The 25,552-nt window shown below is 37.3% G+C and overlaps 1 protein-coding gene across 1 annotated transcript in view; it reads left to right on the forward strand.

Annotated features, from left to right (window-relative positions):
• The window catches only part of CSRP1 (cysteine and glycine rich protein 1), a 325,730-nt gene that overhangs the window by 70,727 nt on the left and 229,451 nt on the right, over positions 1-25,552 (forward strand). Inside the window, exon 2 of the mRNA XM_044076518.1 lies at positions 21,137-21,249. Coding sequence (XP_043932453.1) covers positions 21,138-21,249 — 112 coding nt within the window. The 5' untranslated portion in view covers position 21,137. The remainder of the gene's footprint in view (positions 1-21,136; positions 21,250-25,552) is intronic.

Consider the following 25,552-nt stretch of genomic DNA (forward strand, 5'->3'; position numbering starts at 1 on the left):
TGCTGAGCAACTAGCCTGGAGGTGTGGATATCCTTAATGAATATGGTTGCACCTCCGCCTTTGGTGTTCCGGTCCAGGTTACATGGCCGAAAAGTGTAGTATGAGTTACAGCCTGGTAGTGCAGGGGTGCTCTCTGGAGCCTTGAATCAGGTCTCAGTCACTACACAGATATCGATGTTCTCCATTTTATGGAGTGCCTCCAGTGAGTGCATTTTGAGATTTAGACTTCTGGCATTGAGTAGCATCACCCTCAGTTTTTGCTTGCCTGTTCCTGTTATGGTAGTGAATTTGTCATTTGAACCTTGCCTAAAAAAGGCACTGTAGGGGTGGCAAGAACCTTAGCCAGTATCCGGATTCCCAGGGGTGACAGGTGCAGGCCATCTCTGGCAAAGCATCGTGGTCTGTCGACCACGTCATCCCAGGCAGACAGATACTGGATCCCTTTAGAATGGTACCAGAAGCTTAGCCAATTGTTGAAGTCAATCATTTTGTCCTTGTACTGCGGCATCATGCTGGGTGATGGCAGAATGCTACTCAGGGCTAGGGTCATAACTGCCTGGGATACAAGATCAGAGAGCTCTTCCATGTCTCTTTTCATGTAGTCCAGGGAGGTACATCTCAGGTCGTTCACACCAACATGGACAATGACAGAGTCATATTTGTACTTGTGGAGTGACCTGAGTGTGTGGGTTATGTGGCGGATCCTGGCAACCGACAGGCAGCTGACAGTAACCTTCTCCTTGTTTAGCCTGGTGAGTGGGACATCAGTGTGCCTGACTATAGAGTCGCCTATGACTAGTGTGTTGGGTACGTTGTTTTGCCTTATTGGCTGTTGTTGAGTGGCACACTGAGTCTGCGGGCTATGTGTCATTTGGGTTGTCTTGGGGGGGGTGGAGATTGCTTGCATTTCTGCTTTGGAGGTCTCTGTTGCTTGAGCAGATTATTATTGAAAGCCTCTGTGAATGTTTTTGTGTTTCTATGTGTGGATTTTGGTGGTGTAGATTTAGTGAGACTATGTGATGAGCATGGTGTGGTGCAAGTGTTTACCTTCTCCTCTTAACTGTTAAGTTCAGTCTTATCTCAGGATACATACAGCGACAGTGAGTGAGTAGTAGATTTTATGCAGTTTATGCTTTTTTTTTTTTTATTAGTTTTACCATGTGGAAGGGTGGGGAGAAAACACCTTGCCTGTTTTGAGCCTAATAGTGAACAGCTGTTGGGTTGCTCTGCTAGTCGTGGACTGTCCCTGTACATTAGAATGACTGAATACAAATCTGCTCATAAATGTACTTGGTACAGGAACACCTTGAGCCAAGGGCTGATGATGGGATCTGTAATTATGTCAGATCTGAAGCCATATGTTTTATACACTTGCTTCAGCAGAAGTGCTGAGCAGTCAAATGATCACCACTTGCTGGTGAAGTGGGACAGCTGGACAGCTCTGGAAATCCTGCCTGCGTAGTGATGCAGTTCCAATGCTGGGAATAACTAAGAAGTACATGTGAAGGAAAAGTTCAACTCTCACCTGCAGAGAACTCTCCACTTTTACAATGGGACATCAAGGAAAAGAAGTGTGACTGGACCCTAATTAAAACGATGAGGCTGTAAGGAGTTATGGCTGAAATATCAACCATGTCTGTCATGGTGGCAACCTAGGTTCCCTAGTTGGTAGCCACCATCAGCGAGGGAAGTTACCATATTAAAGGAAGATGCTTCATGTAGACTAACTACCTATTCAACTACTTTTTACATAATTAGTATTCCTAGTTTGCATGTTGCTTTCTGATCAAAGCTTGACTTTGCCTTTCCATGAGGGTACACCATGGAACAAGACTGCATTCAGTAACTCCTGTCTTGCAGATGTAATGGGTAAGGATGACAGATATTTTTTTTACATTTCAAATATGAAATATTGGCTGTGTCTTACACTTCAAAAAAATCATGTCACGGAGAGGCAAAACCAAGCTTCCATCAGAAACCCATGCCCAAATTAGGATGATCTTAGTGGGTAGAAAACTGGAAATATGCTGCACACATTACTTCACAGGATGCTATGCGGTACCTACTACTGGTTTCACAGTGAATACAATAAGAAAACAGCTATCATAAGGGAATGAGTACAGAATTACGTTACCACAATATACTGTTTTTGTTCACACCCAAGTGTCTGTTTTATACTCTGTAGTGTCTCCTGCTGTTTGCATAGATAGTATACTTAGTACAGGAAAATGCTAGAGTTCATATATCTCAGTGTATATTACCTGTTAATACTATAGTAAAAGGCTCCATAATTATCAGATATAGCTGCAGTGTGGGAGTAACGGAAGCTGTTATATACTGTAATAATATAGTAAGTCATAGTCTACATTCAATATACTGAAGCACACAAGTCAAGAGATGAGGGGATTAAAGGAGTAACATATAAGTTGGACAGTAATAAACAAAACTATATATGCACAGTCTGTGTGTTGCACCATCAAAAACTGTGCATACCTACTGCAACTTATACAGTGAATATAGCAAGAAAGGAAAGATTATGTATCAATGAATAAGCCATTCTGCTTCTATGGCATACTGCCTCATTTATGCATTTACGTGTATCAAAATGCACAGCACATACGCATGTTACAGCGGTTATGTGACAACATCACCCAGTGTACGGTACATTAGTCATCTACAGCAAAGGAGTAATGAATGCTTCTCATACTGTACAGTTCTACAGTAGACTGCACTCTAAATACTCCAGAGCAGGAGTCATGACATAACAATATGACAGTAACGATATGAAGACAGAACTGTACTTTCACACTGTGTATCCTACTTGGTTGTAGAGCACTCTCTGCAGACTCATGCAATGTGCTGCATTACATGTGACTGACATACAAAGGCATTACAAGGTCATACACTCTATGGCTGGTCCTGCTTTACTTACAACACAGCATTACTTCAGGAAATCATAAAGTTCCCTGTACTTGTGTTTTCTGCTTAATGGATATATCACTGCAGAGCTGATTTTTATCAATCTTTTTCAACTGCAAACATTTTGTAAACGTTTATCTATGTGTATACATCCTCTGAAACTGTGGAACATGTATAACATTGTATCATGTGGCTGGCAAGCTGCACACTGATTGTAGTATCCCCTGAGTTTTTAGAACTGCCTCACTAACAGTTTACGCACATCTACAAATTCACAAAGCATGCAGGAGTTCTGACAAAGAAATCTATTCCCTGTTGACTGTAACCTGGCCAACAGTAAACACTGACCAAAAAATGCAACTGAGAGTAAAACTTTTAAGAGATTTCACTCTTTCCACTAAGGTAGAGAGACGTCAGAGTCACTTATATTAACCAGGAAGTGCAGGACACTGTCACCCTGTATCAGGGTACAGCTGCTTTGCTCCCACAGACAAGATTTCATCAGTTCTGCTGTTGTCTCTGCTTCTCTAGTCAACATGTACCATCGACCAGGCTATAATAATCTGATCAATGTAAACCACTCAAAGAAGAGATCTACACTGCACTGAATCGGAGTTGAAATGCACCAACTAATATTATGATATGACTGCTATCTATCCAGCCTTTCCCTATCTCTCTTGCTTACTAAAGTACACTAATATTTATCCATTGTTTCCTCCTTGAATGTAGTGCTCCACCCTTTTATCACATCTCTTCTCAAGTCTTTCCCTTATGAATACTCTGTCCACCCATCCCTCCTCTCTGATTACTTATAATTATCACTTTTGTTTACATTCATGGATGTTGTACTATGTAATAACCATCAGCTCTTGTAAAGGTGTACTGTGGTTTTCTTTACAGGTTCATATGCTCATAGTTAAGTACTAGGCTAGCTGCCCTTGCAGGCCATTTAAGCCTACCCAATTTCCCATTTTGTGCTCAAAATAACCTATCCCATTTGGTTGCAGATTGGCCTTACCCATGCCATGGTCAATAATTGTATGTTACCCATAATAAGAATAACTGGAATTATACCACAGGCAATTTGTGGGGATCCATGCATGGGAGAAAGCATTTAGGAACAGCCTCTGACCATTAGTAGTACAAGGGGCAGTCATGGGGTAATTTTTCTGTTTCCCATCTATAGATCTAAGTTGCACTTAAAAATGGACAAGGATGCTGTAATCCTAAGAACTTTGATATAGGTGTAAGCAAACCAACAGGTAAGCAGCGTACCTCTACAGCTAGTCTATCACTGTCTGTGTGTCTAGGTAACTAATTGGAAATCCTCTCATGTTTCACTAAGAACCCTCAAAATGGCAGTACCTCATGTATAAGCCCTGAATTCCTTTATGCTCACAGTCTGTGTAAATGTGTTATAAACACATTGTATAACTGATACAGGATGAGCTACAAAGGAACCTTATGAAGCCTGATTTCTGGGTTCAAGACTGTGAGCATCTGATGAACCCCAAAGGTAAAGACCTGTGCTATTTGTCTCTTACAATGATGAACTACTCAAGATTCACACAATAAATAAATACTATAGAAATGGTTACCATTGTATCGGTTAGTAATTACTGATTAAAAGCCTCACCTATAAAGATTATATCCTTTCAATCACAACTAAGGTATACAGGCAGTTAGAGGATTGTTGTAGTTTAATACCTCTTCATTAATGATTCCAGGTATTACACTGTGGTGGCAGTCTTGGTACTAAGGATAATATATTATAGCCCTGAATATAATAAGAGTTCTACAACAAGGCCTCATGGACATGTCACCCCAAACTTTCATTTCAGTAGCTAGGCTTGTACTGGCTTTCCTGCTGTGCAGCATGAATGAACTCTATTGAGAACTACAGTGGACTGGGTGGCCTTAAATGAAGTCAATATGCACTTTAGTTATTATATGCATGTACACATGTGTACACACAAAAATACACACATAGGGCAAGGAACATTACATTCCTTATGCATGTGTTTTGTGTGTGTGTGTGTGTGTGTGTGTGTGTGTGTGTGTGTGTGTGTGTTTGTGTATAGATAGATATACATGTATAGATATAGACATGTCATGTTTCAGATTTTTTGTGACCTTGTCAGACTGCATAAGTGGACTGTTTGGTTAAACTTTAGAAACACATGACATATATATATGTATGTGTGTGTGTGTATGTGTGTATATATATATATATATATATATATATATATATATATAATGTGTGTGTGTGGATACATACATACATACATACATACACACACACACACACACACACACACACACACACACACACACACACACACACACATTCATTAAAGGAATTAATCAGACAGCATATTTGAGTAGTAAGTGTGAGTATCCATAAAAACCCATAAAAGCCACAAAACATGTAGACTCTACAACTAGAGTCACTGGAAGTCTGAAATGAACCCCAGATCCTGGAACTATGAGGCATACATTTTACCACTGAATCACCAAGATGCAATGACTAGGAAATGCAGCAATCAACAGAAGGAAAAAAAGTCTGAGAGACAGACAAAATAAATTATTAGAAGCATACAACAGACATTTGCAAAAATTAATTCAGTTGATTAGTCTGTTGTGCATAAGGAATGTAATGTTCCTTGTCCTAGTTTGTCTATAATACAAAAAAGTGTCAGGATAACTGTATGAAGCCATTCCAGCAGACAAGAAAATAAAACGAAATAGGATGTAGGTATTTAAAGTTGAAATCAAAATCTGTAATAGTAAATACTGAATATAAGGCAAAAAAGAAGCAGGACCAGCATACAAGGCACCTTGAAAATGACTTTATTATTAATATAAGGTTCTTGAAAAACAGACCAGTTTCGGCAAATATAAAACAAAGCCTTCTTCAGTGTTTGAAAAACAGCAGTAAAGAACCTCTATTTAAATTCTCAGTTGAGTCGTGCTTGATTACATATGCTCATTAAGACCTGGCTTAAAGAGCCCACCAAGTTTGATGATCCATTTTTTCTCCATTGAATTTAATAAATCATGCCAACCTAGTTTGTTATGTCTGGAGCTTCTAATTTTATCAATGATGGTGAAACTAAAAGTTGCATTTTGATGAATCAGAGAATGTTTGTATAAAGCATTAGTATCTCTTATGCCTGATGTCACTACGGTGTTTAGAGATTCGAAGTTTCAAGGGCCTAGATGTTTGCCCAGTGTAAAATGCAGGAGATGTGCATTTAGCCAAATAAATAACCCAATCTGAAGAGCAGTTAGCAAAAAATCTTATGTTGAATACTTCAGGGGTATTTTGACTGCTGAAACTGGTAGTTTTAAATAATTTGGTGCAATAGATGCAATGTCCATAAGGAAAGCATCCAATTAATGGATCTCCTGATAGTGTGGTCTGGATGCTTTTGATACTTTTCACTTCAGAATGTTTGAAGTGATTGAAAAAAGCAGATAAATTTTTGCTTTTACGGAAGGAAAACAAACATCTATCCCCAAGGATATCCTGAAGTCTGGGTTCACATGTTAATATGTTCCAATTCTGTTGAACAATTTGAGTCAATGTATTGGTGTTGCGGCCATATGTGGTGATGAATCTAGGTACTGCAGAACATGATTTGTGTCTGGTTTTGTAAAGAAGCAAATCAGTACGTTCCATCTGGTCAACTGTGTGTTTGGTATGTAATAGTTGACCCATTTTGTACCCACGATCATGAAAATGGTGTAATAGATCATCTCTGAAATGTGTATAGGTATGCTGATCCGAACAAATGCGTTTGATACGCATGAACTGTGATTTGGGAATGTTTTTGCAGATGTGGGGGGATGAAAGCTGGTTGCATGGAGCAGTGAATTATTTTCGGGGAATTTTCGATGAATTTCCGTGGTCAGCGTATGATCAGATGCACGGCAAACCAAAACATCTAAGAAAATAATTTTATCTCTATCATAGCTGACAGAAAATTCAATTCCCCATTTATTATCGTTCAAATAGGAAACAAATTCCAGAAGATATTCATTATTCGCTTTCCATACCAACCAGCAGTCATCCAGGTATCGTCACCGAATGTCCATTTCAACAATGTAAATATTGTCAGAATTGTCATAGATGACCTGTTCTTCAAAATATGCCATGAACAGATCAGCGTATATGGGTGCAAAAGAAGCACCCAAGGCTGTCCCCTTAGTTTGCAAATAACATTTATCTTTGTAAAAAAACACATTTTTTGTCAATACGTGTTCTGTTAAGCACAACAAAAGAGTGTTGAAACCTGGCTTATATATTTCGGTTTTATTAAGCCAGTATTCCAACACCTCTAAACCAGCTCATTGTGGTATGTTAGTGTATAAAGATTTTACATCTAATGTGCAAAGTAACCAGTCTGGCTCAAGCTGTGTGTCAGAGATGATCTGTAAAAATTCTGTAGTGTCTTGAATCCTAGAGCTGACACATTGTAAAAGGTGCTTGAGATATTTGGTGAGAAACAGGGATAGTGGTTCTGTCAATGAATTTCTACCGGAGACAATGGGTCTGCCTGGTGGGTGTTGAAGGTCCTTGTGTATTTTAGGTAGAAAATATATGCATTGTGGACAAGGATTGGAAATAGTAAGTTGATGCTGTGTGTTTTGGGTAATGATACCTTCTGTAACAGCTAAACTCAGAAATGAATCAATCTGTTCTTTGAATACTGATGTTGGGTCTATGGTAAGTTCAGAATAATAGCATGCATTGGATAATTGGTTCAGTGCTTCATGATCATATTGAGATAAATCCTGAACTACTATTGATCCACCTTTGTCAGCACCAATGATGACCAGATTGTGATTGTTTGCCAATTTATTAATATTCTCCATACAACTTTTGGATACATTATTTGGTAATGGTGTGATTGACCTGAACTGAAAATGTAGATCTTTGATAATGGCTTGTTGAAACATAGAGACATGATGGTTCATGGGTGGCATAAAAGAGGACCTGTGGTATTTGAATTAATCAGAGATCTTTGATTCTTGTTCCTGGAAAAATAGTTTAAGGTTAAGAGTTCTACAAAATGAAACAATATCATGAACAAAACTTTCTTCAGAAACAAAAAAGCCAGGAATGAATGATAATCCTTTATTAAGAATATCAATTTCAGAGGAGGAGAGGACATGTGATGAAATATTGGTAATGTTTACATTGGTTGCTTGGTCACAAACATCTCTAATAAGGTTTCCATGTTGTTCACATCTTTTATGTTTTCTGCCCCCCCCCTCCTCCTATGTGTAAACCCTGGGAGGTGATGGAATTCCTTCTCTTTAATGCTGGTGAACCTGTGGCACCCCCTGAGTCAGTATCAGGACCTGAAGATGAATACTCATCAGCTGGCGTGTCAGTGTAATTAGATGTACCTTTTTTAAGGATGGATTTGGTCCGTTTTCTCTTGGGATTCATACGATTCAAAGGAGAAAATCGTACATGTTTGTTTTTATTTGTAAAATTAAAGGGATCCCCTTTAGTATAATCATTTAAATCCCTTTGGAACTTTTTCTTTTTTCTATCATTTAACTGAGATTTCAATGTCATGAGTTCCTTGCTTATGTTCTTAATACAGTTTGTATATATGGTCTGACCCTCTAATTGCTTGGCCTTATCACTAAGAGAAGAAATGGATGTGATTTCCTGTACAATGATTCTATTGTGAAAAGTGGCCAATATTTCAACAAATTTAAGGGTCGTCTCTTGTTGGACTTCATTCCATTGTTGAGTACGTACTCTTAACCCACGTGGAGTGATGCCTTTGAGTAAATATGCACAAAACAGTTTGTAATGCCAAACATTATTTCTCAGGGATCTCATATGTTTGTTAAGTTTTGAAAAACAATTTCACAATTGTCATCAAGGCCTGTGTTGCCAAGGTCGTCCAACTTTTCTCCAAGTGGACCAATTCCAAAAGCAGAAAGGTCATCTCTGTCGGAAGACAGCCCAGTAAGTAAATGATGCAATTCCATGTTTCTATGTACTAATAAAGACCAATGTCGAAAATAAGTAAAACCAATGTTCGATGCACCTTAGCCGGTTCGATATAGGATCAGTAAGCAATAGACAAATGTAATGTTATGAATAACATAAGTGAATGTAAAAATGATGATAAAAAGAACCATTCACGTTAATTCGGTATTTTGCCTGTCCACTTTGAACCAATAAGCCTTAGGTACAAAGCATAATTTGGCCTATTACTCAAAGTGATAGTTGGATTGATATTGGTCGACAGGTAAAAGAGACAAGGACCAAATGGCTGGCTTAGGGATGGACTTAATTGGATTTAAGTGGCCAATATCAATATATAAATATGTTGAAAAATGTATAAAAAAATCACCAAATGATGTGCAAAATAAGTGCAATATTGCAAATTGTGTCAATTGTCCAATTTGTGGACCTAATAAGAAATGAAATTATATTAAATTGCACCTATATATTAAAAAATGATGAAAAAATCTATATTAAAGTGAAATTAATGATATAGAGTCATTGAACAGTGAATCTATCACAAATGGAGCAGATCTAAAGAGTGGCCAAGCAAAATACAGTATGTCACCCCAAACCATATGTCAGTGAGCTGATATTAACAAATATCTTACTTCAAGCTTGCCAACAGTTAAATCCAAAAGGTGCGGAAAAATAATGACCTGATAATATAATAATTGGCCCCAAAATTCAACCTATATAAAAACTAAACCTATGTAAAAAAGTGGAAAAAAACACCTGTAGCTAGAATTCCTATAAAGAAATGTCACACTTGGTATAACCTACAGTCATAAGTTAAATGTATTGTATTAGCCTTGGGCAACAAATCAGAAGCATAGAAGTGCAGGGGCCTAATGTAGGACAACATGGCTGCAAAGAATCACAATGTTCTAATGTTGTGATGCTAAATAATAGCCCTATAAATGTCTGGATAATGATACTGAACCATCTCCCTAAGGTACTAAAAATTAGCGACAATATAAAGACATCAGTTCAAATAATATATGTGTGTGAGCTATAATAGGTATCTAAGCTCAGCATGTAAAACATAGGCAAAACATGCAAATGATCAAGCCCAATGGTGCCAAAAAACGCAGCATTGCAATAACTAGCTCTTACTGTTCTAAAAAGTAACCTTAAGTATCATGAAAAATTCACTAAATGTTAGAGGATAAGATATGTAAATATCCAAAATTTCCCAGAGGAAATGATAAACCTCTGTAGTGGGTATAGAAAGATGTGGGCTTTATGATGGAAAATTATGAGTCAACATGTGCCCCCTTAAAACGACACTATCATAGCAATAATGCTGAACAGTGTGCATATTGGTGTTGATTTGACAAAATTAACAGCATGTACCTATGATGCAAAACACCACCTGCTAAGTGGAAACTAATTACCAAGAGGCAAATAAATCAGTGTCTATTGTTAGATTCAGTTATAAGTTTTACTCCAAAATACAATTGGTGAAAATACCATATAACCACACAAAAACTGAACCCCACTCAATATTGGGTAAAGAGTCCTATTTCCACCCTGACAAGCTGAAAATATGTTAAGATTCACAAGCCAAAGCACGTAACATGTAAAGTTGAAAATATTGAGACCCAGTCATCAAAATATAAACCTCTTAAAGCAGTAGGCTCCTAACCCAGTATCACAAATCGCCTATTGTGAAAACAAATAGTATTATCTTGTTGATATATATATAAAAAATCCTTCAGTACCACAGTAAAAACCTAAACTGTTGGTTATGCAAAAAGGACTTAAACTAATGTCCCTATAAAAAACTTTCCTTCAAATATTTAAAACAAAACACCTGTTAATGACGCAATATTTGAGAATAAATGTGGAGTGCAGAGCCCATCTGCATATAAAGTACCAGTTTCAAAGAGACTAAAAATTGCAGAAAAAATGGTATGTGCCCTGTGTCAACAAATCAGTTGAACTTGTAAATATTAAACAAAATGTAATGGTCAAAACCCAATATTGTTGTTAACAATAAACAGCACTTTGCCCACCATATTGAAAAACTATAATGACTGTTAAATAGAAAATATATAGCATGTATCTTAATTTAAAGTCAAAATACCAACACTTTTAAATTGAAAAATAGAAATGATGAGCACCTAGTCTTAAATACCCAATGCTTTACAATAGACGAACATCAGTCCACAATGGTAAACAGAGAAAGAGTCAGTGTTTAGAAACACAGGACTTATATATATGTATGTGTGTGTGTGTGTGTGTGTGTGTGTGTGTGTGTATATATATATATATATATATATATATATATTTGTGTGTGTGTGTGTGTGTATATATATATATATATATATATATATATATATATATATATATAAAATGTGTGTGTGTGTGTGTGTGTGTGTGTGTGTGTCTGTGTGTGCATACGTACATACATACATACATACACATATACACATACACACACACACACACACACACACACACACATTCATTAAAGGAATTAATCAGACAGCATATTTGAGTAGTAAGTGTGAGTATCCATAAAAACCCATAAAAGCCACAAAGCATGCAGACTCTACAACTAGAGTCACTGGAAGTCTGAAATGAACCCCAGATCCTGGAACTATGAGGCATACATTTTACCACTGAATCACCAAGATGCAATGACTAGGAAATGCAGCAATCAACAGAAGGAAAAAAAAGTCTGAGAGACAGACAAAATAAATTATTAGAAGCATACAACAGACATTTGCAAAAATTAATTCAGTGTGATTAGTCTGTTGTGCATAAGGAATGTAATGTTCCTTGTCCTAGTTTATCTATAATACAAAAAAGTGTCAGGATAACTGTATGAAGCCATTCCAGCAGACAAGAAAATAAAACGAAATAGGATGTAGGTATTTAAAGTTGAAATCAAAATCTGTAATAGTAAATATTGAATATAACCCATATGGCATTGAAATGTACACTGTATTCTGAAACAAAGGCATGGCTAAATGAATATCTGCATCTGTGTTATAACAGCACAAATGAACAACATCAAACATGTCCTTAAATTATCAGGCAGATTTAATGCACATAATACATGCCACTGTTTTAAAAATGTGAAATATGATATGCTAGGGTAAGCTAATGTGAAATCCAAATGACTCTTACTATACTCAAGTATATTTTACACAGTATTACAGAATACAGATTTCTTTTTCTAACATAAACGATCAGATAATGATGATGTATGCCCCTTTTTTATGAATCCTGGATATACGTTTTCTTTCACACAACAAAACACTGTATTTTATTTATCCGTTTGTTTATTGATTTATTGTTGTAGACTGAAGTCAAACACTAATCCAGATAAAAGCATTTTTTTTCATTTCAGGCATACCTCCCAAATGTCCAGATTTTAGCAGAATGTCCAGATTTTTGGCTCATATTTTTGGTCTGTTCCTCATAAAATTTGTACTTTTCTGACAAATCACTGGGATGATCTGAGGATTGAAGTCACTAAATAATGACATACATTTGAGTTTCAGACTTCAAATCCTTCAGAAAATGTATGTCAAAACAAACCCTATTACCTCTAGAAGCTTTCTAAGTTTATATGAGCAATATTTAAAATATGTCCCCTATTTTTGTCCCCCCATTTTGTCAGGCTTTGTCCAGATTTCTTGCACTAAGAGGATGAGAGGTATGATTTCAGGTTGTGCCCGTAATATTTAGTATTCATGCACTTCATATATCTGTAGCAACACATATGTCATAGACACACACACAGCAGCTAACAAAAGTCATGATTATGCCAATAAATGGTTACTGTTACTGTGCATAAATTATTTTTATCCTGTAGTGTTTTGATGTTTTACCACTAAATTGCTTTTAAAAGTATACATTTGCCAATAGAATGGTAAAAAGAAATCTGTAGATTTTAAACTATTCACCACAGCAAGGTGTATCTCATTAATGTGGGTAAATGCACTGTTCTTGTTGAATATTTTCAACCATGACCTACCATGACCTGAGCAGTAAGGCCAAGGAAAAGGCCAAAGGCAAAGGGTACATGTATATAGCATTGGGTGTAACCAGTCAACCACCAGGCCTCTGGAAAACAGGAGGAAACACTAAGGTCAGAAAATAGACACTGATGCTTTCCCAACTATCTGTTGAAAAGAGAGGAATTTAAGGAATGGGCAGTGGAGATTATTTAGGAGCTATTTGAGAGGACATAAATAACTTCTGAAAATATAGCTAGGGAGTGGGATAAAATTAAAGTGGAGTTTAAAAATAGGGTGGAAATAAAAGAAAGGGAGCTATGGTTAAGAAGTAACAAGAATTATTTAGAGGGACTGACAAAGGTTAAAATATTGCAGAATGGGGGGATCCCACAGGACAACAACAGGAGCAACTGCAGAATGCTAAACAGAAAATAAGGGATTACCTTGATAACATGCATGAGTTTAGAAAAATTGCTGTTAAGTAACTGTTTTTTTTATAATAATGCCAGAGCACAAAAACTTTTTAGCACAATGACTCAAGACAACAGAAAGTAGAAAGGGCTGTCTCAAAGTTTAGGGACCTATAACAAGGAAGATAACAAGAGATACCAAAAAGCATCCAGGATGAAAGCGGACAACTCCAAGAACACTGTTTAATATTTATGAGCTATAGTAAACCTGATTTGATAACTATGAATGCACTTTATTTGGACAGGCTCAATTTGAATGTGGTAAATTATTTAAAGAGCTAATTAATTATTTTAATTATTATCTGATGAAGTCCTATTTTGTGAAAGGACGAAAACGCAGTACGTTTGTAAAGATTCATTTGTGGATTAATAAACTGGTTGAACAGTGTTCTTGGAGTTGTCCGCTTTCATCATGGATGCTTTTTGGTATTTTTTCTGAGTATTTTGAACAGTTTTTGGCGTTTGTATTGATAACAAGAGATTCTACAGAGGTAATTAGAAATATTTCAGAAATTCTATGAAAGTCTATATAAGGCAGAGAAATATGGAAATCAAGAAAAGGTACAGATGGAGATATTTATAGAAGAATTAAATATGCCAAGGTTAGAGGCAGATGAGGCTCAATAACTAACAGGATAAGAGGAGATGAGATAAAAATGGTGATGTATAACCAATCCACAGGCAAGTCCCCAGGAACAGATGGTATTCCTGTGAAGGTCTGGAATCTAAGAGTGAAAAAAACTGATGAAGATCTAGAAGGTTTTGTTTAATAGTATTTTAAGAGAAAGAAAAGTACCGGCATCCTGGAAGAAAGTGGTGGTAGCTGTAATACCTAAAGATGGTAAAGACCCATCAGATGCAGCTTCATACAGGCCCATTACAACACTAAACCATAATTATAAAGTGTTTACATCTATAGTGGCTAAAAGAATGGCAAAAGTGATGCCAAACTTGACAGATGTGGATCAATGTGGTTTTGTGGAGGGGAAGCAAACATTGACAACATTAACACAACTATTTGTGATGTAAAATGCTTGCAACTAGGGTTATGTCGGTGTGGTTTGTTTTCATTTATATAAATGTATGATTGTCTACGTAGTAAGTGATGGTTTAATAAAGATGTTTCTTGTTTAAAAAAAGGCAGGAATTGAATAATTTGTGTAATATTGCTTAGGTTATATGATATATAGCAATATATGTGAAGTATAATGTTTGTCGTGTTAAGCTAGTAGCTACTCTCAAATCTTACAATAAATCTGGTGACTCCTTGTTCACAAATGTTGTTGGCTCATGCTGGAATAAACTTCCTAAGGAACTGACTACTTTAGGCTCATCACAACTTTTCAAGAAACAATTAAAGAACTATTTCAAATCACATTGGCTTTGCCCTTGCTCAAATCCTGACTGACCACAGCATCCAACTTTCATTATAGTTTCTCTACATTACCTGTTGTTATACATCCATCTCTTCTACTTGTCTCTCTCACTAGTACTACTCCTCCTCTGTAGCTTACCTAGCATCCACTTGGATATTACTATTCCTATAATATCAGTTTCTCTTTACACTAGATATATTACTGCAACCTGTCATCTCATCTATTATTTAAACCTGTATGTTGCTTCCTAATGTGCAAATCTGGTTCTTAAAACTATTGGCTGGCACAAATGTTTATCATAATTGTTAATTCTGCAAATATTGTATAAACTCTATTGTTTGTTATTATTTTGTTTGTCATTTACAATTCCTGTTTCTGCAAAGAATATGGGATTAATGATCCTAGCATTATTTTTTTATCTGTTAAATTACTGCTGTACTGTCACTATGCTACGTTGGAATTGTTTTTTTTTTTTTTTTCTCTTTAGATTTTTATATTTGTCTCTTACTGTGCTGTTTTTTTATGTTTATTTACTAGTATATATAGTGGAGCTTTTCTCCTTGGGCCTCTGCTGAAAATGGACATATATCCAGCCAGACTAGCCCGGTCAACAAATGTAAAGTTAAAAATTAATTAAATTAAAAAAACAGAACACTGATGATCCACAGGGAAGCAGAATGTAAGAAAATACCACTGTTGTTGGTGGGTCTTGATGCAGAGAAAACATTTGATAGAGAAAGCTGGGACTTTACGAGCAGGGCAATGGAAGCATTTGCATTCCCTGATAAAATTGAAAGGCTGTTTAGGAGGCTATATGAGGGATCAGAAACGAAAGTTAAAGTGGGTTGGTTCCTCTCTGATGATTTCTGCTTGAGCAGAGGAACCAGGCAGGGTTGTCCATGTTTCCCCTTTGTTTGTGTTATATTTAGAACCTTGTGATAAAGAAAATAAGGGATTCAGAACTTCAAGGATATAATTGGTATGGTAGTCAAGAAAACCTGGCTGTATTTCTAGATGATATTATTTTATATGTGACAGACTCAGAAAAGGTCGTTTCACTGGTGTGGAACATTTTGATACCATTTCAAATCCTTTTGGGATACAAAATTAATGAGGCTAAAACAAAGGCAATAGCTGTAAATTATGTACCCACACATGAATTGGTTCAGCAATATCCATATTTATAGGGACATGATAAAATAAAGTACTTAGGCATATGGATTAAAAATTATTCTAGTGTGGGCAGTTAAGGATATGTGGGAAGAGACTAAACAAAAGAGGACACAAAAACTGAGAAACTGGAAGCTCTTTTATATGGGTGTGGATATGGATAGTAAGATACAAGCAGTTAAAATGCTTTTAGTCCCTTTAGTCTTATACACAGGTCAGGCATATTTTTATCAACCAGAGGAGACGTTCTGAATAACAATTAATAAAGAGGTGAAAGATTTTATCTGGGAGGGGAAGACAAAAGGAGTCAAGTGGGATAAACTGATTCTTACAATAGAACGGGGCAGATTAGGATTACCCAATTTGAAGGGGGGATTTCAGAGCTACACAGTTAAGGATGCTATACATAGCGCAAGCAGAAACCTATAATTCAAAGTGTAAAGGGATGATGACGAAGCAGGGGGAATCTCAAGAAACAAGGAGAGACTGAGATTTTGGATGCAGATCTTTGAGTAGAACAACAATAATCATACGGAATATCATATTCATAAAGTAGCAGAAAGTATTCTAAGAACTAAGCTAACATGGGAATGGAGAAAAAAGATTCTGCCAGTAGGGATGACTGCAATTAGTGATATAGACTATAGGCAAGAGGGGACTGGAATTTATTGGAGAAAACTGGCAAAGGAACCAAGGTACTGGAAGCAAATAACTAGAGAGAGAAGGGTAAGAGAATGGAAAGACGCCAGTAATTTATTAGGACTGTAGTTCAGAGATTGCCTTACTTAACTAGGATTGATATCAGAGTATAAGCAAAGAGAAAGAAATACAGGGGTCCTAAATGAAAGCCCAGCTCTGGTAGAGCTTTTAGTAGAATCTAGAGCAGAAGCTGCTGCTAAAAAAAATGAATAACAGAGCATATAAAATATTGCATGATAAGAATCGGTCAGAGGAGTTTATAAAGGATTGGGAAGAGAGATTGGATAAGCAGTTCACAAAGAAACAATGGGTGGAGTTATATGCTTGTCTCCCAAAATCTCGAAGATTTAGTATCTTTGTTTGGACTGCTTACATAGGTGTTTTTATACCCCAAGTAGACTCCTTTTTCCTCAGGGAGACAGCAAATATTGGAGGTGTAGTAGGGAAGAAAAAGGAAATTGGGAACATGTTTTCTGGGAGTATAATCAGCTGGCAGACTTTAAAAGATTCCCTGTAGACTACTCTATCAGAGATACCAGATGAGCAAATTGGTGTAACTAAGGAAATAATTTTTTCTCTGCTATGATACAGAACTGGAATTGCCTAGACATAATAAGTCCTTGTTGAGTCTAATTATGGTGGCTTTAAAAAAATAATTACTAGAAAATGGAAATCAAAGTCTAAACCAATTGAACTAAAAATAATGAATATAGTAACAGAGATAAAATAACTGGAATTGGGATCTTTAGAAAAAGATAGGAGCAAATTACATAGAAAAAATGGGAATTGTGGGAACAGTACATACAGGGAATGAATGAGGTTTAAAAGAAGGCAGGATTTGAATGAACTATGTAATGTTTGACTGACAATGATTGAGTAGATTATAAGTGATGTATAATGTTTGCAACTAAAATTATGTCAATATGGTTTGTGATGATTAATATTTGCAACTAAGATTATGTCAATATGGTTTGTTTTCATTTATATACATTTATGATTGCCTATGTCATAAGTGATAATTTAATAAAGATGTTTCTTGTTTAAAAAAAGTCTGCTGTGTGTCCATATGGAATAGGACATGGTCAGATCATGTGGTCTTTATCTATGGACTGGAGCACTAGTCTCAACTGTGAGCTAAGGGCCGTACTGCAAAGTGTAAAATGTACCATAATCTGCACATGCTGTAGTTACGTTTCTGTTTCCAGGCTGATATTTGCCCTGAGGAATCAATCAGTGCACAGTGTTCCTGCAGAGCTGTGTACTCTTTCTGTTCTGGTGCTGTGTCCACAAGTCAAATTTGCAGATTACTTTTATTTCTGAAGTGTTACCAAGGTAGATCTCAGAAAAAGGTGTGGACCGATATTCCCCATTGCACAAAACCTTTTTGTATTTATAATGCTAGTATGACAGTGCACCTAGTAAAAGTACAAAAAAACAAACTGGAACAAGGTGAATCAGCTACAACACTCACTGTCACTGGTTTCTTCTTACATATGTTTAATACGCAGACTGTGTTAAATAAATTATGTAACTAAAAGGCTACTGTACCTGTCTGAAGACAGGTGGTGTGAAAACATTTTCTCTCTTTCACATATTGCTCTGGGAAATGAACTGAGTTAACAGCTCTCCTGCTAAAGCCTTGGGTTCATATTTATTTATTTTTCATTCATCTGTCTTTGTTGACTTGGTATCAGTTGTCCGCCATGACCCACAGTAACAGGCAAAAGGTACAGAAAAGATTACCTTATGCCAAGATTTGCATCAGCCTTTGTAAGACAGTCACAAAATCAGTAGTTAACATTCGATGAGGTCACTGCATCAAGCGGGCTTAACTGGCAAACTTTAAGGGATGGATGGATAAAGCCTGCATTATTCCCTTAGGAGAGGCTTGGGCACACATGTTCAGGGTGCAGCTAATGCTCTAGATTCCTACAGGAGACTGGAGATCAAACGGACTCACCTACTTTCAAGGAAGGGAGGGAAACCTGACCAAGGGGGCACAACTTGCAGAAGCTGTAGATGTGCTCTATCCTAGCTTTAGACTGACATGAGCAAAGATAAAACAATGAGATTAAAGAAAAGCCAGGACCCCCCCCAGATGATGGCACCACTACTGGAACTCCCCCTTGCCTGGGGAATGAATAGGCTGCAGGTTGCAGAGCTGTGATATTGTTACAAGAAGTAGTGGGGGAAGGGATGTTGTAGTAAGAATAAACTTAAGTAAGGTAAGGGAGACTGAATGAGGAAAAAAAATGATACTTTAACAGTAAGAGAGAAATAAAGACTAAGTAAGACATCATTTAAATTAAAGACTGGGGACTATTCAGAAGCATTTGTCTCTGATAGTGATGAAGTGGTGCAAGCATACTGACATGAGAAGGATGACAGGCCTATACACAAGGGGCTGAGAATGTAAAGGAATAATGGACAGATGTAAGTTCTTTCTCTGTGAAGGAGAATGGCACCATTAGAGATAGAGCAAATGGTTTCATAGTTATTCCCTCAAATGTGATACTGCAGCACACAGTGTGGTGAAATGCTTCAAGCACAATTCCCTAAAAGCACAGACTTGCAAGCATGTTTTCACCAAAATTATTATAAAAAAATAATGTGTGGGCAAAGCCTCCCCCCCACCCCCCACGGAACAGCTGTACCCCTTGTACGCCCAGCATAATGCAATCAATCTGAAGTTGCTACCCCTCTGGGAAAACTGATATATCCCCTCTTGGCAGCCTACAACAAGCTACACAACTGCTTAACATGAACCATATTTTTGATGAACAGCATTCAATGATCCCACTCGTTTCCTTTACTTAGTCAAATATGTATTATCCCTTACTCACATTTTATTGTTCTATAGATCTCTTACTACATTCATCTCACTTTATTCTCTCATTTTCTATTCATTGTAATTATTATGTTTTGTGTATTCTTTACTTGTTATTCAAGGGAATATCAGTATTGTGTATAACTATGCACCCACACTGAGTCTGAAAATAGTCCATTTGGATCAGTGCTTTACCCCAATTAGCAAAACCATAAATAAAGGATGTCATAATCAGTAGCCATTTCACAACTGAGCAGGCAATTAAAGCAGGTTCATAAGAAGATACACAGGGAGACAGCAATGTGTTTCTGTTCTGTCAGTTTTAGTTAATGTGCCAGAGGTGAACAATGGTCTTAGCACAGTGGTTTGTAGCAGAGGGTCTTCTCCTTCTCTGAGATAGGAAAATATGAGTTTTTTAAAAGGTTTTTACATAGATTACTACAGTCAAGAAGGTATACAGCAAACTTCTATTCTGTGTCAGATCTTTTCTGCAGTAAGCATGAAAGGGTACAAAGCTGAAATTAACTCCTCCTGTAGTAGTAGATGGGAAAGGATTGTTCTGTAGGCATTTCAAGGTATAAAAACAAGGAGCCGTGGGCTAGATACTATGCACTCTACAGTGCTGACTGGAAGCACCCTTTTTGTGCCTGAGGAGTGCACCAACTTTTCAGCATATTTGACAGAAGAAGCACTGAAAGTGTAGGTTACCACAGCATATCAGTTTTGAGTTCTTATCATGTGTGGCATCTTCTAAGACTGTTTACAGAGCATTTCCTCCCATGTTTTATTATGATATGGAGAACTGTAGCCAATGTGTGGACTTACTGAAATTTGTAGAATCAGGTGTAACAGGTCAGTCAGTAGTACCACAGTGTTACTTCATATTCTGAAGAATCTGAGACCCAAAAACAAAACAGATGTACAACAGATCAGTTTCAGAGTTTATAAAACAAATCTGCAACTGGGAATATGAACTGAATTAAGTGAGTAGCTGGAGAACAAATTGAAGTTTTATTCTAAATGTATAGTCATCTCTTTTAAGCCATGCATTCATAACTCTCAACTGTCGAGATTTATGCAGAATGTCCATATTTTTGCCTCAAATTTTGTGTTTTTTCCTCATAAAATGTTGTGTTTTTTCTGGAAAATCACTGTGGACTGAAATCCCTAAATAATGACATACATTTGCATTTCAGACATTAAATTCTTTAAAACATGCACAGTAGCATGAGTCCTGTTAAATCCTGTTATTCTGTCATCTTTCTAAGTTTATAAGAGCAAGACTGAAACCCTATCTGTTTTCGAGCCTTCGCCTCCCCATTATCTTACTCTCTATCCAGATTTCTTGCTCTAAGAAGTGCAACAAAGAACTCGTTATCTCTTTGTAAACCAGCTTTATTCATGTAATTTATAATTATCAATGCAAATTAATTACAAAATGAGATACTGTTGGCAGACAAAAGCTTTAATTTAAGGAGTTGACTTTCAAGTAGGTGGAAGCGAAACATCAGTCATAGTGATTTACAGACATAGAATGACAGAAATAGCAACATTCGATAACTAAATAATCATTTTCTATCATCTTCGAAGCAACCAAGTACAGGAAAGATATGATGTGTGTACGTGATATGTAATGACCTGCATTTCTGTTCTTCTTTTTTCCATAGAATGCCAAACTGGGGTGGTGGAAAACAGTGTGGTGTCTGCCAGAAGACTGTATATTTTGCAGAGGAGGTGCAGTGTGATGGAAACTATTACCACAAGTCCTGTTTCCTGTGCTGTAAGTAATCACTAGGCAGGTTACTGCCCTTCCTGAACTTTAATCAGTTTTCATGTACAATAACTATAGAGAGGAAGCTAAGGAGTTTTATTTTCTAAGTTATTGTGGCATCATACATACCTTTTTAGTGAGGCCTAACATCTTTCAAGCCTCTGGGCACTAAGAAATAGTGGACAGTGCCCAACTAATGTTCATATTTACAGAGTACCTAAGTAATGTTCATTTTTACAAGTGATTAGTCAGGCGTTTGGTCAATATTTAGCTAAATATATTACTTCATGATACAGTAATGTCCGTTGCACTTTAAATGCGGGGCTGGGAATTATGAATAATAATGGGAATCACTATAAATTTCATATTTTATGCTTTTTGATAAGGCATTTTGTTCACTGGTTAGCACTAAGACAAAAGATTTTGCAGTAAATGCTGACAAATAAGGCTATGAGCTGCTTCATGTGGTTGAGATTTTGAGGATATCATGGTTCATTTGTATACTTTGTGACTTTAAGCAAGCCACTTAACCAGAAGGCACTTTGGAGCAACTGGAAAATTGTGCTACGCTCCTCAGTGGTCTTCTGGGCTTTATGCCTTGCAAAAAACTGTGAACCTGTTATTAGGTTTTGGAATCAGAACCTTTCTCCCTTATAATGCTACAGTCATAGTTTTTAATGAAGGAAAAAAGAAAAGCATAGAGAGACGGGTAGGTAAGGCAACCTTATTTTCACCACTAATTATTCAGTCAACTAATCAATTGCTAAAGAAATAATGCATGCAGCACTCCAAATCACACACACACACACACACACACACACACACACACACACACACACACACACACACACACACACACACACACACACACCACCACACCCTTAGAAACATAGCTTTCTTTAAATACCATGTGTTTTTGCTTTGTGTCCACCTCTGATTGACTGAAACCTTTCCTGCTCCATGGGACAGAAGGGGATGGATCTGTGACTACAAACCAGGCAATGTGAGTTTGATTAGTGGATTGAGAGCTGGAGAAACTAGTGAAGGTATGTGGAAAGCAGCAGCTTTCTGGTGGTTTACCAGTCTAGTAGGGAGGGGTTTCTGCTGGCACTTTAACATGCCTTTGGTGATGTGGGGGACAATGTTATAATGGTGCATTAAATTGCTGTTAACATTTGCCACAGAAGTGGTGGGGGGGCAGGAACTAACTGACAGTACATATAGTAATGAACTCCACACTCCACCAAGTGAAGGCCTTCAAAAAATTTACCAATATGCAAGACAGAATGTGTGATGCTGCTAGCTTCTTTCAAATCACCTTCTCAAATTACAAGAGGAGCAATCCTAGCCCTAGGGGGTTAGTACTACGACAGTAAGAAATAACTATAATTATAACAGAGCTGTACAGAGCAGCTGATGCTCAGCTGAGTGCACACAAAGAGGGCCTAGAAAAGGATGAATGAAACAAATTCTTTGTATCAATGTAGGCTGTAGAGAAAATGGAAAAGCAGTGTAAGACAATGAAGTATCATATGCTTTTAATATCTGAAATCAAGTTGCTCTACATTGTCGGGCTATAAGTCCAGTACTGTCTGAAGCAGTTTTGATACTGGGATTTTTTTATTTTTATTTTTTTTGTGGTTTTCTCACGTAGAGCATGAATTTTTTTTTTTTTTTTTTTGCATTGTACCATTAAGGACAGGTTTATGTTTTTACTTCTTCTTCTTCTTTCGGCTTTTTCCCGGTTAGCGGTCGCCACAGGGGATCACCTGTCAACTCATGATTGGCAGTGGAGTTTTACGGTGTTGAGTTGCCAGCCCGGCACCCAGCCTTCCACACATGCACGCACTCATGCCTAGGGCCAATTTAGAGTGTCCAATCCACCTACAGCATGTCTTTGGTATGTGGGAGGAAACCGGAGCACCCGGAGGAAACCCACGCGACCACAGGGAGGACATGCAGTCTTCGCACAGAAGGCACCCCAGCTAAGAATCGAACTGGAGAACCTCTTACTGTGAGGTGGCAATGCTAACCCCTGCACCACCGTGGCCGCCCAGGTTTATGTTTTTACTAAGTTTAAGTTATTTTAACTACTGTTGGTTCCAAATCTTGTGCACATGATTATACACTGACTAGTGATCATTTTCTCAAAAATATATAGTCAGTACACCAGTGTTCAGCAGAAGAACCCAACAAGTAGACAGGGGAGTCCTGGAGAAAGTATCATCCTCATTAGCAGATCAACCTACTCCTTTTCCCATGTTAACCTTTACTGCATAAGTAACATATTCTGGTTAATCGACAAATGACCTTATCCCCCAGTGAGCATGTACACATACATACACACACACGTGAGCGCACGCACACACACACACACACACACACACACACACACACACACACACACATACACACACACGTACATATACACAGGACTAAAAACACATGTGGTGACTTGGATGTTGCTTAAAACACTTAATTTGCACATCAGCTGTGATATAAATGCAGTTGCAGAGTTTACTGTGCTTTGTGGAGACTTGCAGACATCAGTTTGCTTATGGACCTCTATTCAAGGAACTTCTAAGAATGTACAACTACAGGGGAAGTTATAAAGATTAAAACGAGGTGTACACTATGTATATACCTTGAGGTAACTTTTCGTAATTCAAGAACAGCCCTCCACAATGCTTTTGTCATCTGTTCAGTCAGAAAGGTTACATAAAGTGTACACATAGTGTACACTTTGTGGTAACCTTTATGACCCCCCCCCCCCACAAGTGTTTTTCTTTAGTCTGATACAGCTTGGTGACCATGACATTTGCAAAAAAAACAGGTCAAGAGGCCCTGATATTTTCCAAACACTGTGGCACAACACAAGTACTAGTTTAAGCAGCTGAAAAGTGACACAGTGCTGTGACTTCCATAAAACCAAAAGAAAACAGGTCTCAAATGCATTTGTGTCTGTGCCTCTGTCTGGTGTAGCCAAACTGCCCACAACTTTTCACTGATCTGACACAGACTTTGTGCAAACTACTGCCTGAGCAACTCATACATAACAATGCAACTGCTATGCTCAGCTGATAATACAGTTCTAAGCTTAGAGTTGTACTTCATGCATGAGATGTCTTATGAAGGGCTTCATATTCCATGCAGTGAAGTGTTTAAGTGCTCATTCCTTCACAGCAGTGCCATCCTTGTGAACAGCCTATGTGTGACATCAGTGGTCAGGACATTTTATTGTCATCTGAAGAACATTTTTGGATGAAGCATTTTATATTATCTTCTGATTGGCAGTGGTGGTTCATGTGCTGGTACTTTGTACACAGATTACTGTAATGCCATCTGCCTTTAGCTTATGAGTAGCAATCTGACCTGAATGCAGTGGGTGCAGAATTCTGCAACCAAATGTTGACTGGTACTCCCTGTACTAGTAATGATACTCCAGTCTTGTGGGACCTGCAATGGCATTCCAGATGTATCTAAGAAATCTTGAGCCTCACCTATTCTACCTTCCACTAACTGGGACCTGTTTATCTTAAGGAATTCCTGATATCTTGTGTCCTAGCTAGACACTTAGGTCATCAGTTGTGAGGTGACTAGTTGTTCCGTGAGTTACACTAGAAACAACCTTGCACTAAGTCTGTGGAATCAGACTGATCCCCAAAAGTTCCATCTTTACAGCAGAATATATTCAGACCCTCATTTGCCTTCCCTTGTTTTGCTGTTTTTTTTTCTTTTATGTTAGATGTCTAGGATTATACATGTAAGTATTTTAATAAGCAATATACAAATATACTAAGTAAATAAATGTAAGGCCCTGCTTGCAATTTTTTTGGGACTGCTACTGCCATTTAAAGCCCAAGAGTATAAACAGTGTACTGAAACCAGCACTCCAAAATGGACTGAAATTTTATTTAAGAGACCGTTATCTGTGAGGGGCAAAGTCAACCATACATTTGATTCCCTTTACTTAATTTGTATTACCTCTCAACTGTTACAACATGTAGGTAAGGGCAGCCTCTCCCCCAACACACACAGTTCAAAATGTCAAGTTTTTGTTGGCTACAGTTAGCTGTATGTAAGTTTCCAACAATTCATTTAAATAAATGCATGTTTTTACCAGACTGAACTTGAAATTCAAGATACAGACTTTCAAAAGCATGATGTTTCAAAACAATACATAAATAAATATCATTAAAGAAATGTTGGCATACGCTTTGACCTGTTTAGTATTTTGCAGGTTCCCAGGCTCTTTTTCAGCTTCAGCATGTTTACAAAGCAATATAAAACAGATAGTCAGCAGTAATGTTTT

Source organism: Protopterus annectens, chromosome 7.part0 (genome assembly GCF_019279795.1).
Source record: "Protopterus annectens isolate FY-2018-M chromosome 7.part0, PAN1.0, whole genome shotgun sequence".
Classification (NCBI taxonomy): Eukaryota; Metazoa; Chordata; order Ceratodontiformes; family Protopteridae; genus Protopterus; species Protopterus annectens.